Genomic DNA, 14621 nt, shown 5'->3' with positions numbered 1-14621 from the left:
AGTTCCCGTGAATGCAGTATCAATCTGTTTTTCATATTTTGATCAAGGATTGTATAACTGTTTGCCAGGAGTTCAGCTTTAACCCTAGGTTTACTCCTATGCGTTTTTTAGTTTGTTTTGCAGTTTGCAGAAACGCACTACAGTCCCTTTAACATGGTTTCCTATGGTACACATCTATGCGTTTTTCAGCTGGAGCGTTTTTGGAAAGGGTCAGGGACTTTTTTCCCCCCAGCAGATTGCGTTTTGCGTGTAATAGACTTGAATGGACCCGCATCAAAAACACAAGTGTTACATTTTTTAATGCATTTTTATGTTTTTTTTCTCCATAACAAACTGTGTATAGCTAGTTGTTAAGGAGCCAGCCATGAACCTCTGTGTTATGATCTTAACAACCAATAAGTCATCAGCTGTCAGAGGGGTTCCCAGCTGACAGCTGAATTTAAACACAATAAAAAAAACAGGAAAAAAAGACTCCTCCCCTCCCTTTCCTGACCTGCCGGGCTGCATGCTGGGATAAAGGTCTGTTATGGATTTTTGGGGGGACCTCACACCATTTTATTCCAGATTCTTTATTGCAGGCGATTCTTTTTTTACATTCATCTGTCAGCGGGGAACCCCACTGACAGCTGATGACTCATGGTTTGTTAAGGACGCTCCTTAACCGATTCACCCCTGGAAGATTTTACCCCCTTCCTGACCAGAGCACTTTTTGTGATATGGCACTGCGTCGCTTTAACTGACAATTGCGCAGTCGTGTGATGTTACACCCAAACAAAATTTCTTTTGGTGGTATTTGATCACCTCTGTGGTTTTTATTTTTTGCGCTATAAACAAAAAAAGAGCGACAATTTTGAAAAAAACGCAATATTTTTTTTACTTTTTGCTATAATAAATATCCCCCAAAAATATAGAAAAAAAAATATTTTTTTCCTCAGGGTGTCAAGAATCCTTGCATCACCTCTGAATACAAGCCCAAAAAGGACGTATTTATTTTCTGTGCATTCTTTATTCTCTTAGATATATAATTACTGTTTCTGTTATTTTTTTTAGCTATATCCTTTTTTCATGACTATTTACTTTGATGGGTCCATCAATGGTATCCTCTACTTTTTTTTAGTAGTTGGTTTCTTTGGGTGGTGTACATGTATACAATTAAAGGGGTTGTAAAGGTAAAAATTTTTTCACCTTAATGCATTCTATGCATTAAGGTGAAAAAACTTTTGACAGTACCGCCGCCCCCAGGCCCCCCGTTTTACTTACCTGACGCCTCGAATCTTCGCTGCTCGTCCTCGTCATCTTCATTGCAGCTCAGCCTGGTCGCTGATTGGCTGCAGTGGATGGATTGAAAGCAGCGCAGCCATTGGCTCGCGCTGCTGTCAATCACATCCGATGACGCGGCGCGCCGGGGGGCGGGGCCGAGTGATACAGCGAGCAGCTATAGCCGCCGGCTGTATCACGGGAGCGCGCCCGCAAGCACTCACCACCATGCGAGGGAGCTCGCATTAAGGTGGTAAATGCTTGCGGGGAGGAGCTGAAACAGCCGCCGAGGGACCCCAGAAGACCAGGTTCGGGGCCACTCTGTGCAGAACGAGCTGCACAGTGAAGGTAAGTATAACATGTTTGTTGTTTAAAAAAAAAAAAAAAATTACCTTTACAACCCCTTTAAACAGCCCCTGGATCAGCCCATGTACCTGGCAGTCTTGTGCAAGTCATCTCAAGTTAGAAATACTGCATTGTATATATGGGCAAAATAGAGGCTGGCTTTAATGTCAAACTAAACTAAATCAGTATTACCTATTTTTAAAGAGGAGTTCCACCCAGGGGGTCCATTAAAAAAAATAAAATAAAAGTCAGCAGCTACAAATACTGCAGCTGCTGACTTTTAATTGGACACTTACCTGTCCCTGGGTCCAGCGATGCGGGGGATCGAAGCCCCGCTCGTCCCCCCCCTCCGCTCGTCGGCGCCGGCATTTCAACTGTGGGCGCCGGGCTGTGGCTTCAGGTGATTGGCCGCTCAATCACCTGGGACCTGTAATGGGTCCCAGATGATTGACAGGAGGGAGGGAGCAGAGCGGAGCCCTTTCTGTGCCGAGGGGGAAGTGATGTCACCAGCCCAGGCAAAGGAAGAGGCAGACTACGAGGGACCACCTAGCAACAGGCATTTAGAGGTAAGTTTAAAAAATATCCAAAATATCCAAATTTTTTTTGGTTTTTTTTTTAGAATTTTTCAGGTATTTTTGTTTTTTTGCATGGAACCCCACTTTAATCATTATGCTACTATCATTAGTAAATTGATAGGAAGGTATATTTGCTTTCATTTTTTTTTTTTCATTTCTTTAATTTCTTCCTGGTTTCTGTCCTAGGCCAAAATGCCCAGGAGTCTTCATTGGCATTTTTTTCTGTCATTTGGAGGAGGGAAGGAGAGGTTTTTTTAGCACACCCAGCCATCCGCTGAGCTAAGGGCAGATAGATTCCATGAAGTAAATGCTATATAAATCATCTGCCCTTATTCAAGATGGCCATGGCTAGAGGAACTGTTTTACAAAGTGATTGCGCAGCAAAATAAAGCATATCGACATGATTGGATGGGGGAGTTTGCTGTGAATATGAATAAAATACTGTTTTTAGTTTGTGGGGCTCAGATACAGTTTATTTCTACTTAAAGTACCATTCTCATAACATAGAAAATTACCTGATGGTTTTGAGAATGTGTTTCCATTAGGATTGGGAAGCGTAAAAGACACTTGTTCTGAAATAGAAAATTGAATGTTAGAATAATGATTTCATCAGCCATCTCAGTCAAAGTTTTAAATGTATTGTATAAATTCACAGGCATTATGTTTATTCAATAAAAGTTAATAGGTACCACCCATTGTATGTTTTTATGATATTTTATACACTTTTAAATTAATATAAATTGTGATTTTGTGATTCAAAATGCTTAAATGTGTATACAGTACACAGGGGCGGATCCAGGGGGGGGGCAACAGGGCAATTGCCCCCCCCCCGAAATAATAGCACTGAATTGTCATCAATTGTCCCGAGTCTCTCTCTCACATGAGCCGATCAGCGGCGCAGAGAGAGAGAGACTCGCGTCTATGTGGTTACGGGCAGCGGCGGTAACTCAATCTGACAAGAAAGGATACCAGGAGGAGGTGGGTGGAGCCTCTTCCCTCACTCACTGTGACTGACGTGACGTCACTCGTTGCTAACGCCTGGGCCGCCTGGCGTCTAGCAACGAGTGACGTCAGTCACAGTGAGTGAGTCACGCCGGAGGTCGGAGGACGCAGGACGCGAGTCTCTCAGAGCCGACCGACGTACGGTGACAGTGAGTGTTGGCATGACCAGGGACAGCTAGGAGAGGGCAAACATGGGCATGTGTGCTGGGCTTTGATTCTGCTATAGAGCTGTCAGTAGCTGGCTCACTGTTTATGGAACGATCTCAGCTCCTGGACACCAACAGATCACCCATCTCCATCCTCTGACTTGTCATCTGTCTGCGATCAAAGGGTTTTTTTTTTTTGCATTGCTGTTGTTGCATAAACTGCCATGGGCTGTAATAGGGCTGGATCCATGTGATGCTTCCTGCACATTTACTCTATTCTAAGCTGCATTGGTAATCTGTAATGTGTGTGACAGGAGATGCTCATGCTGGAGGCTGGAGCAATAGGGCAGTTGCAGTTGAGACTCACTGTGTTAACTTCCACTTCCGTTCTTCCGCCCCTGTTACGTACAGTAACTAACTGAGTGCACTAACATGTCCATTGTCCAGCCAGACTGCCACCCCGTCCACAGTCAGTGGCGGCAGGGCTTTCTCTGCCCCTGACTGTGTTGGCCCCACCCACCGGCACCCTCCTCCCTCCATGTTGTCCACACTAAAGTACAGGCCACCACCACCCATGAGTTATTGTTGGCTCCACCCACCTCCTCCATCTTCTCCACCTGGCACCTTGGGCAGTCTGCAGTGCAGAGCGCAGTGAAATACACAAAGACGACTTATTGAGAAGATTACTGGATCCATCCGATCCATCTCCATTGATTCTCCAGTGACAATCCGCATCTGGTGACAGGCAACGTGGCAAGTGACAATTCGCAACGTGTGGCAGGTGATGTGTCAAGTGACAATCCGCATCTGGTGACAGGCGACGTGGCAATTGACAATCCGCATCTGGTGACAGGCGACGTGGCAATTGACAATCCGCATCTGGTGACAGGCGACGTGGCAATTGACAATCCACATCTAGTGACAGGCGACGTGGCAAGTGACAATCCTCATGATAGGTGACGTGGCAAGTGACAATCTGCATCTGGTGGCAGGCGATGGTGGCAAGTTACACGCTCAGGGCTCCCACTGATTCTGCATTATGGTGAGTTGATCTATTTCATTTTATATAGCAATGTGATAATAGAAATAATGCGCTTCAATCACCCTGACACCATAACAACCATGTTGCCGGGATGATTTAAGCGCCAACACCAGCTATTTCCCCAATAAATTGCCCCCAAAAAACGTCTTTTCTGGCAGTGCCCCTCCCGAGACAAGACTCTGGATCCGCCCCTGACAGTACAAGCATAAAAACATGATGATTAATGTGGCAGCTATTTAAAAAATATTCTTGGATTAAAGATCAAATATAGATACAGAATAAAACCTCTGAAATATATGAAATTACAGAGAAAGGAAATATAGAGGTAAAAAAATTGGAGAGAGGGGGAATGAAATATACAGTCCTTAGTGAATCCAGATAAAGCGCCTAGTAGTAGAAAAAATGCATCTACTAGCTTTTGATGCCTGGATCCACTTTGATTGAGGTGCTATGTTAATTGGGTTGACAGTGCACAAAGCATCTGTTGAACAGAAAATAGTTCCTATTTGTTACCAGCTTGTTATCTGTTTCAGGCTACCTTTAAGGCCGGGTTCACATACAGGTATGTGCGAATTAGATGCGTTTTTAACTGCATCCAATTCGCATGACATATGAACGTGACCAGCTCTCAATAGAGCTGGTTCATACATGGCCGGGAGGACCGCGTTGCGGTTTCCTGTGCGTTTTTGGGTCCAGTTCAGGTGCAAATTCAGGCAGAAAATTGGGCCTGATTTGCACCTGAACCGTTGAACAGAAATGCACCGGACCCTGGGCTGCAAACCTTGGCCGCACATATGTGAACTTGGCCTCAATGGAGCGGCGTCTGCTCCAATCAGAAGGGGATCTGTGAGCAGAATTGGAGCCAGATAGGATGGATGTCAGTTTTGTGACATACATGCCTGTTCAGTTTGTGCCTGATGGACACGAGTGGACCCATGACAGCTTTAGGCCTCATGTACACCGCTGCTGGTAAACGGACGTTTAGGAGCAGTTGGGCATTTTTTTCAACTGCTCATGAACTCTCCTCTATGTTATCTTATCAGTACATATACACAGGTTTGTTTATAGTAATTTCTAGACAGTTGTGTTTAGAGGCTTTTTTTGGAACCCAAAAAAATGCGTTCAGAAGCTGTGTATAGAGGCATTTCAAACCCCAAACGCGGCTAAACGCAGTAACTCGCGTTTAGCTGCGTTTTGTTTACAGGCGTTTTTCATTTTTGGCTATTTTGAAAAAAGAAAATGCTTCTAGACGCAAACACGGCTAAACGTGGCATGTAAACGCGGCATGTAAACGCGGCTAAACAGCCGTTTTTTAGATGCCGGTTTCTAGCTGTCAAGTTAAATCGTTCAGGAGAGGTTGAACAAAGTCCTGTGTACATGAAGCCTTATGGGCGAGCACTTTATGGCCAAGCTAAATGCATCATCATCACAGTAATGTTTAAACTGTATCCACTGTCAAAACTTTTTTTATCAGATGATAGAATGGGGAGTTATTAGAATCAGTTTTTTTTTTTTTTTTTTACATCTCTTTGTGGTCCCTTTCCTTCTTGTGATGGTGGCAACATTGTCAAAAGGGTGAGAAGTGACGAGAAAGCTCCAATGGAAACACAACATTAAAACACTTTTTTAGTACTATATAGTAGAGGAAGGCTAGAACCCCCATCAACTTGGAGTTTTTGCCTCTGCTGGACATCAATTGTGGTGTCATTTTAAAAATTGCGGGGGTGGGTTATTAGTTTTGATTCTTACTGGTGTAGCTTATGCAGCTCATGCATAATCCAAAATAATCAGACAGGATACTCCTGTTTAAAGAGGCAATGCAAGTAAAACTGTACTAAAATACAAACAACCTAATTGCAGCTTTTTTTTCTTTGAGCATAGGTGCCACTGGATACATGTGTCAGACAAAGGCTTGCGCACTAGGTGATCTTTACTGAATTCAGCAACAAAAAATGCAAAACAAAAAGCTGTACTAAGCCTGGCATGGAGCTCCTAAACAATAAAATCCCACTGGAAGGAATCTTACACTGCTGAGCCATGTAGTTCCTTGGGAGAAAAACAGACTAAAGCCTCGTACACACGATCGGACATTCCGACGGGAAAAGTTCTATGACAGGCTGTTGGCGGTAAATCCGACCATGTGTACGCTCCATTAGATGTTGAATAGCAGGTTTTAAAATTTTCCGCGGACAAATGTGTGTTGTCGGATTTTCCGAGTGCGTGTACGCAAGTCTGTCGGACAAATGTCCAAAGTACAAACACGCATGCTCATAAGCAAGGACGAGCCAGAAGTGGTCGGTCTTGTAAACTAGTGTTCGTAATGGAGAATTAACATTCGTGACCCGGCAAATTATGAAATCTCGAAATGCAGCGCACATTCTCTTCTTCTTTAATGGGATAATAATGAAGCTGCTTTACTGGTGATACTGATGGAGTTATTGCAAACAATTTTTCAAAGGCTTTTTTTCTAGTGATATCAAGAATAATATTATTATGCATGTTATTTTTTTTTTTTTTGGTGCAAGTTACCACAACACCATTATCCTGTAGTTTTTAAGATCAAAGATACAACCAGGTTGGTGTCCCTTGTTATTTTTACATTGTATTTTTTAAAATGTAACTGCCTACTCCCAAAATGTCATTTGAAGTAAAACACATAGCCAAGTATTATTCTCCACAATTTTTTTATTGTGCATCAGAAAAGTAAAACAAATAAAATTAGACATGCTATCTGCCAATAGAAGTTAACCAAAAAGTGCATTCTTTGCATCCAAAAACATAAAAAATATAACAAATCAAATCATTATTATTCAATCAAAAAATAAAATAAAAGCCTCATGAATGTTTCCTGCTTCTTAATATAGGGGGTCACCAATGCCAAGAGTTGGTAAAAGCCTGGGTCCGTCATCTGGAGATAATTCCAAAAATCATCCGGATTATTCTCCTGGAGCTCCCGCAGCAAAGGCATATGACATAATTGGTAACGATTAATAAAGCAACCAATTTTTGGTCCAAGAAATCCTCCTCCTCCTGTTCCTGGACTTGGCTTGGGTCAAAGCAATAACTCCAAGGCCAGTAATAAATAACATACTGTCTCCTCCGATTCCGCAACACGGCTGGTTGACGAACGGCCGTTCAGAAATTAACTGAAAAGCACATGAAATGAAAAAAGCGCAAACTGAAAAGCGCTAAATGAAAAGCGTGAAATAAAAAGAGCGAATCAATATTCACCAAACTTCTACTAACATGAAATTAGCAGAAGGAGCCCAAAGGGTGATGCTAAAGAGCTGAAAAACCACGTAGTACGTCACTACGTTCGTGTTTGTTGGCCGACAATTCCTTGCCGTTTGTATGCAAGACAAAATCCAGGCACACACCTTCGGACAAAAGTCAGAGGTTTTGTCTGCGGAAAATTTTGAGTTTTTTAGTTTGTTTTGCAGTTTGCAGAAACCCGCTACAGTCCATTTAACATGGTTTCCTATGGTACACATCTATGCGTTTTTCAGCTGGTGCGTTTTTGGAAAGGGTCAGGGACTTTTTTCCCCGCAGCAGATTGCGTTTTGCGTGTAATAGACTTCAAAGAACCTGCATCAAAAACACAAGTGTTACATTTTTTAATGCATTTTTATGTTTTTTTTTCTCCATAACAAACTGTGTATAGCTGGTTGTTAAGCAGCCAGCCAGGAAGCTGGGTGTTAAGTCCTTAACAACCAATAAGTCATCAGCTGTCAGAGGGGTTCCCCGCTGACAGCTGAATTTAAAAACAACAAAAAAAACAGGAAAAAAAGACTCCTCCCCTCCCTTTCCTGACCTGCCGGGCTGCATGCTCGGATAAAGGTCTGTTATGGATTTTTGGGGGGACCTCACACCATTTTATTCCAGATTCTTTATTGCAGGCGATTCTTTTTTTACATTCATCTGTCAGCGGGGAACCCCACTGACAGCTGATGACTCATCGTTTGTTAAGGACGCTCCTTAACCGATTCACCCCCGGAAGATTTTACCCCCTTCCTGACCAGAGCACTTTTTGTGATTCGGCACTGCGTCGCTTTAACTGACAATTGCGCAGTCGTGCGATGTTACACCCAAACAAAATTTCTTTTGGTGGTATTTGATCACCTCTGCGGTTTTTATTTTTTGCGATATAAACAAAAAAAGAGCGACAATTTTGAAAAAAATTCAATATTTTTTACTTTTTGCTATAATAAATATCCCCCAAAAATATATAAAAAAATTATTTTTTTCCTCAGGGTGTCAAGAATCCTTGCATCACCTCTGAATACAAGCCCAAAAAGGACGTATTTATTTTCTGTGCATTCTTTATTCTCTTAGATATATAAGATATATAATTACTGTTTCTGTTATTTTTTTTAGCTATATCCTTTTTTCATGACTATTTACTTTGATGGGTCCATCAATGGTATCCTCTACTTTTTTTTAGTAGTTGGTTTCTTTGGGTGGTGTACATGTATACAATTAAACAGCCCCTGGATCAGCCCATGTACCTGGCAGTCTTGTGCAAGTCAGCTCAAATTAGAAATACTGCATTGTGTATATATATGGGCAAAATAGAGGCTGGCTTTAAAGTCAAACTAAACTAAATCAGTATTACCTATTTTTAATCATTATGCTACTATCATTAGTAAATTGATAGGAAGGTATATTTGCTTTCATTTTTTTTTTCATTTCTTTAATTGCTTCCTGGTTTTTGTCCTAGGCCAAAATGCCCAGGAGTCTTCACTGGCATTTTTTTCTGTCATTTGGAGGAGGGAAGGAGAGGTTTTTTTAGCACACCCAGCCATCCGCCGAGCTAAGGGCAGATAGATTCCATGAAGTAAATGCTATATAAATCATCTGCCCTTATTCAAGATGGCCATGGCTAGAGGAACTGTTTTACAAAGTGATTGCTCAGCAAAATAAAGCATGTCGACATGATTGGATGGGGGAGTTTGCTGTGAATATTAAATATGAATAAAATACAGTTTTTAGTTTGTGGGGCTCAGATACAGTATATTTCTACTTAAAGTACCATTCTCATAACATAGAAAATTACCTGATTGTTTTGAGAATGTGTTTTCATTAGGATTGGGAAGCACAAAAGACACTTGTTCTGAAATAGAAAATTAAATGTTAGAATAATGATTTCATCAGCCATCTCAGTCAAAGTTTTATATGTATTGTATAAATTCAAAGGCATTATGTTTATTCAATAAAAGTTAATAGGTACCACCCATTGTATGTTTTTTATGGTATTTTATACTCTTTTAAATTAATATAAATTGTGATTTTGTGATCCAAAATGCTTAAATGTTTATACAGTACATGTATAAAAACATGATGATTAATGTGGCAGCTATTTAAAAAATATTCTTGGATTAAAGATCAAATATAGATACAGAATAAAACCTCTGAAATATATGAAGTTACAAAGAAAGGAAATATAGAGGTAAAAAAGTTGGAGAGAGGGGGAATGAAATATATAGTCCTTAGTGAATCCACATAAAGCGCCTAGTAGTAGAAAAAATGCATCTACTAGCTTTTGATGCCTGGATCCACTTTGATTGAGGTGCTATGTTAATTGGGTTGACAGTGCACAAAGCATCTGTTGAACAGAAAATACTTCCTATTTGTTACCAGTTTGTTATCTGTTTCAGGCTACTTTTAAGGCCGGGTTCACATACAGGTATGTGCGAATTAGATGTGTTTTTAACTGCATCCAATTCGCATGACATATGAATGTGACCAGCTCTCAATAGAGCTGGTTCAATAGAGCTGGTGCATTGCAGTTTCCTGTGCATTTTTGGGTCCAGTTCAGGTGCAAATTCAGGCAGAAATTTGGGCCTGATTTGCACCTGAAACGTTGAACAGAAATGCACCGGACCCTGGGCTACAAACCTTGGCCGCACATATGTGAACTTGGCCTCAATGGAGTGGCATCTGCTCCAATCAGAAGGGGATCTGTGAGCAGAATTGGAGCCGGATAGGATGGATGTCAGTTTTGTGACATACATGCCTGTTCAGTTTGTGCCCGATGGACACGAGTGGACCCATGACAGCTTTAGGCCTCATGTACACCGCTGCTGGTAAATGGACGTTTAGGAGCAGTTGGGCTTTTTTTTTTCAACTGCTCATGAACCCTTCTCTATGTTATCTTATCAGTACATATACACAGGTTCGTTTATAGTCGTTTCTAGGAAGTTGTGTTTAGAGGCTTTTTTTGGAACCCAAAAAAATGCGTTCAGAAGCTGTGTGTAGAGGCATTTCAAACCCCAAACGCGGCTAAATGCGGTAACTCGCGTTTAGCTGCATTTCGTTTACAGGCGTTTTTCCTTTTTAGCTATTTTGAAAAAAGAAAATGCTTCTAGACGCAAACTCAGCTAAACGTGACTAAACGCGGCATGTAAATGCGGCTAAACAGCCGTTTTTAGATGCCAGTTTCTAGCTGTCAATATAAATCGTTCAGGAGAGGTTGAACAACGTCCCATGTACATGAAGCCTTATGGTCGAACACTTTATGGCCAAGCTAAATGCATCATCATCACAGTAATGTTTAAACTGTATCCACTGTCAAAACTTTTTTTATTAGAGGATAGAATGGGGAGTTATTAGAATCAGTTTTTTTTTTTTTACATCTCTTTGTGGTCCCTTTCCTTCTTGTGATCAGGCATGTACTGTCCATCGGGACTACCGGGAGATTCCCGGTGGGCCGATGGCTTAGTGGGCCAGCCGCGTTTAAGCTGGAGATATGAGTAGTACATAGTATTTGGTTAATTATACTTGGCTTGTAGTTCCGAAAACGGCATCAGCCTGCCACTCCGAAATATATGGGATAATAAAATAACACCAAAAGAGCGCCATTTGGGACCCTGTTAGGATAATCCTGTTTAAAGAGGAAATGCAAGTAAAACTGTACTAAAATACAAACAACCTAATTGCAGCTTTTTTTTTCTTTGAGCATAGGAGCTAAATAGGTGCCACTGGATACATGTGTCAGACAAAGGCATGCGCACTAGGTGATCTTTACTGAATTCAGCAACAAAAAATGCAAAACAAAAAGCTGTACTAAGCCTGGCATGGAGCTCCCCAACAATAAAATCCCACTAGAAGGAGTCTAACTCCTGTGTGTTCTAACTGAAGTGGGGAGGGGACTGTGCAGGGGAGATGACAGATCGCTGTTCATACTCAGAGGATCTGTCTGTTCTCCCCTCAGAGAACCAGAAACTGTGTGGTCACACATACAGATCTTGGTTCTCCATGTGTCAGCGGCAATCACGGGAGCCCGGTGGTGATCGTGATCACCGGGCACTCGCATCGGCTCGGGGGGCCCCTAGTGCCCACAGGGCAAAGTGATGTTACATAACGTTGTTTCGCCCAGCCGTGTCATTCTGCCACAGTACAACTGTGGCGGCTAGTCGGCAAGTGGTTAACAACCAACTATTCACAGTTTGTTTAAGAAAAAAAGCAAAATGCAAATCTGCATGCAAGAATGCATCAAAAATGCAGGTTTAAAAACGCAAAACACATTTCACAACAAGCTGGAAAAATGTACCGTAACCGCATAGATGTCACCTTTGAAAAAATAATAAATGCACATATTTTTGCAGGAACAAATGAATGTGTATTTCTTTCTTTTTTACAGGAGCGTGCAAATTATTGCACCCACAATCAATGGATCACGGTGCAATGTCAGGCTACTGCAAATACTTCCTCTAGTTCTCTGATCATACCTCCATTGGGGCTCTGAGGAAGAAGGTACTCCTTCGAAGCGCATCAGACAGCAGCGGTCCTGATGTCCTCCCTTTTGCTATCTGGAGACTGTTGGTTCCAGGACTGATTGCCACAAATAGGTGGCTTTTACAAGCAATAATTCTCCACATGTTTGCGAGTAGTTTTAAAATTGTTTTTATGAATAAATTGCCTTGGGATAATACACAAGGCTAGTGTGCCCTCTTCTTTTTATCTTTTTTATGCTCATACCCTCATACCTGTCCATTGAGAACTACAGTTCCATCTGCCATGGGGCCATATCTGTAAATGAATGATGGGGCAGTGTGGGTGGAACCCCGCACAGCGCTTTGGGGAAGAAGAACCCCTACTTGCTGTCGCAGGGGGTGATTTGAAGGTGGAAGGTAGGTATGTTACATGTGGGTATAACATGATGGAAAAGATGAACTTAGCCTTTAACCACTAAAGACCAGCCTCGTTTTGGATTTTAGGTGTTTACATGTTTAAAACAGGTTTTTTTGTTAGAAAATTACTTAGAACCCCCAAACATTATATATGTTTTTTTTTCTAACACCCTAGAGAATAAACCGTATTTGCGCAGCGGTCTTATAAGCGCATTTTTTGGAAAAAAATCACTTTTTTGAATAAAAAAAATAAGACAACAGTAAAGTTAGCCCAATTTTTTTTTATATTGTGAAATATAATGTTACGCCAAGTAAATTGATACCCAACATGTCACGCTTCAAAATTGGGCCCGCTCGTGGAATGGCGTCAAACTTTTACCCTCAAAAATGTCCATAGGCGATGTTTAAAAAATTCTACAGGTTGCATGTTTTGCGTTACAGAGGAGGTCTAGGGCTAGAATTATTGCTCTCGCTCTACCGGTAGCGGCGATACCTCACATGTGTGGTTTGACCACCGTTTTCATATGCGGGCGCTACTCGCATATCCGTTCGCTTCTGCGTGCGAGCTCGTCGGGACAGGGGGTTTAAAAAAATTTTTTTTTTTACATTTTTATTATTTTACATTATTTAATTTATTTTTACACTGTTTAAAAAAAAATTGTGTCACTTTTATTCCTATTACAAGGAATGTAAACATCCCTTGTAATAGATAAAAGCATGACAGGACCTCTTAAATATGAGATCTGGGGTCAAAAAGACCTCAGATCTCATATTTACACTAAAATGCAATAAAAAAAAAAAAAAAAGTCATTACAAAAATGACATTGAAAAAAATATGCCTTTAAGAGGCGTGGGCGGAAGTGACGTTTTGACGTCGCTTCCGCCCAGCTGCCATAACAAAGATATCCACTGGCAAAGTTTGGACGTACATCGGCGTGCGGCGTGTAACCCAATTTTAATCGATGCAAAAAAAAATCATAATTAAAATAGGAAGGAGAAAAGAGCAGAAAATGTATATATCCCCTAGGAAAAAAAAACTCAAATCTATCAATTGTGAATCTGGTTACAGTAAGCTGACATCTGTTCATTTGCTATGGGTTGCATGCCTTCCACTACACGTTTTCTACTCTAAACAATTGCTGACAACAATACACCATTGTCATATAGAAGATGAGATTACTCACTGATATAAGATTAAAAAGAAAATTTTCTGTGGCAAATAATTACATCTTTTGACAAAATCAAGCAAAATCAGATTAGTTAAATTACACTGTAGCATATAAACTATTGGAAACATAAAATCAAATGTGTCTTCCTATAACAAAGACTTACTTAGTAACAATACCCTACAGGATACTTCTGATGTCGTCAATCGTTACATAACTTAGAATAAACTCAGTATAACATTTAAGAATTTTCACCCATAATACTATATGTTAAAAAAAAAACTCAGTAGGCAATTTCAGTTTTCCAGTACCAGGGGATGTATGGCAACCATTTCATTAAATGAGAGGGCACATAAACTTTTAACAAAAAACAAAAAAAACAAAAAAAGAAAATAAAGGAATATTTACCTTCACTGAAGACACTGAGGACGCTCAACATCAATAGGATTATGGTCCTCATGATTCTCTGTCTGTTCTGCCCCAGGTTACTGGGAGAACTGTGAAACTTGTAGCCTCCAAGTGAGTTTATATACTGTCAGTAAACTGACACCCTTGCATGTGCTCCCTGGTGGGTTTTCCTACCCATCACTTGTATAATTACCACCCATATTCTTGATAACATGATCAAATTACCTATGAAGATTTGCACGAAGGTCAATGTTCATTAAATTCATCACTAGGACAGAAAAAGTTTTTTTTTACAGGATTTGCATACTGAATAAACACGGAAAATCAAACATTGATCTTTGTATTTTTGCTAGGTGTATGCCAATTGAAGTGTAAGGCTGATGAGGGAGATGAACTCAGAAATAGCAAGGCAGGGGTATATGTCTGCCAGTATTTGCAATTGCATTAACTCCACGAGCTGCCATGATCATTGGCATGTCAAAAGTGGTGCACACCCAGTACGTACAATTTTTTTTTTTAAAAGGTGTTTTTTTTGTTTTTTTACTTCAATG

At 40.9% G+C, this 14621-nt stretch overlaps 1 protein-coding gene across 1 annotated transcript in view; it reads right to left on the bottom strand.

Moving 5' to 3' along the window:
• Positions 1–14261, bottom strand: part of LOC141102975 (vitrin-like) — a 57340-nt gene extending 43079 nt beyond the window's left edge. The window contains exons 1-3 of the mRNA XM_073592044.1: positions 14071–14261; positions 9421–9477; positions 2693–2749 (exon numbers count right to left, since the gene is read on the bottom strand). Coding sequence (XP_073448145.1) covers positions 2693–2749; positions 9421–9477; positions 14071–14122 — 166 coding nt within the window. The 5' untranslated portion in view covers positions 14123–14261. The remainder of the gene's footprint in view (positions 1–2692; positions 2750–9420; positions 9478–14070) is intronic.
• Positions 14262–14621: the final 360 nt, after the last annotated feature.

The sequence above is a fragment of the Aquarana catesbeiana genome, linkage group LG07 (assembly GCF_042186555.1).
Source record: "Aquarana catesbeiana isolate 2022-GZ linkage group LG07, ASM4218655v1, whole genome shotgun sequence".
Classification (NCBI taxonomy): Eukaryota; Metazoa; Chordata; class Amphibia; order Anura; family Ranidae; genus Aquarana; species Aquarana catesbeiana.
The sequence above is the reverse complement of the archived record's forward strand: the minus strand, read 5'-3'. Positions and strand labels throughout refer to the sequence as shown.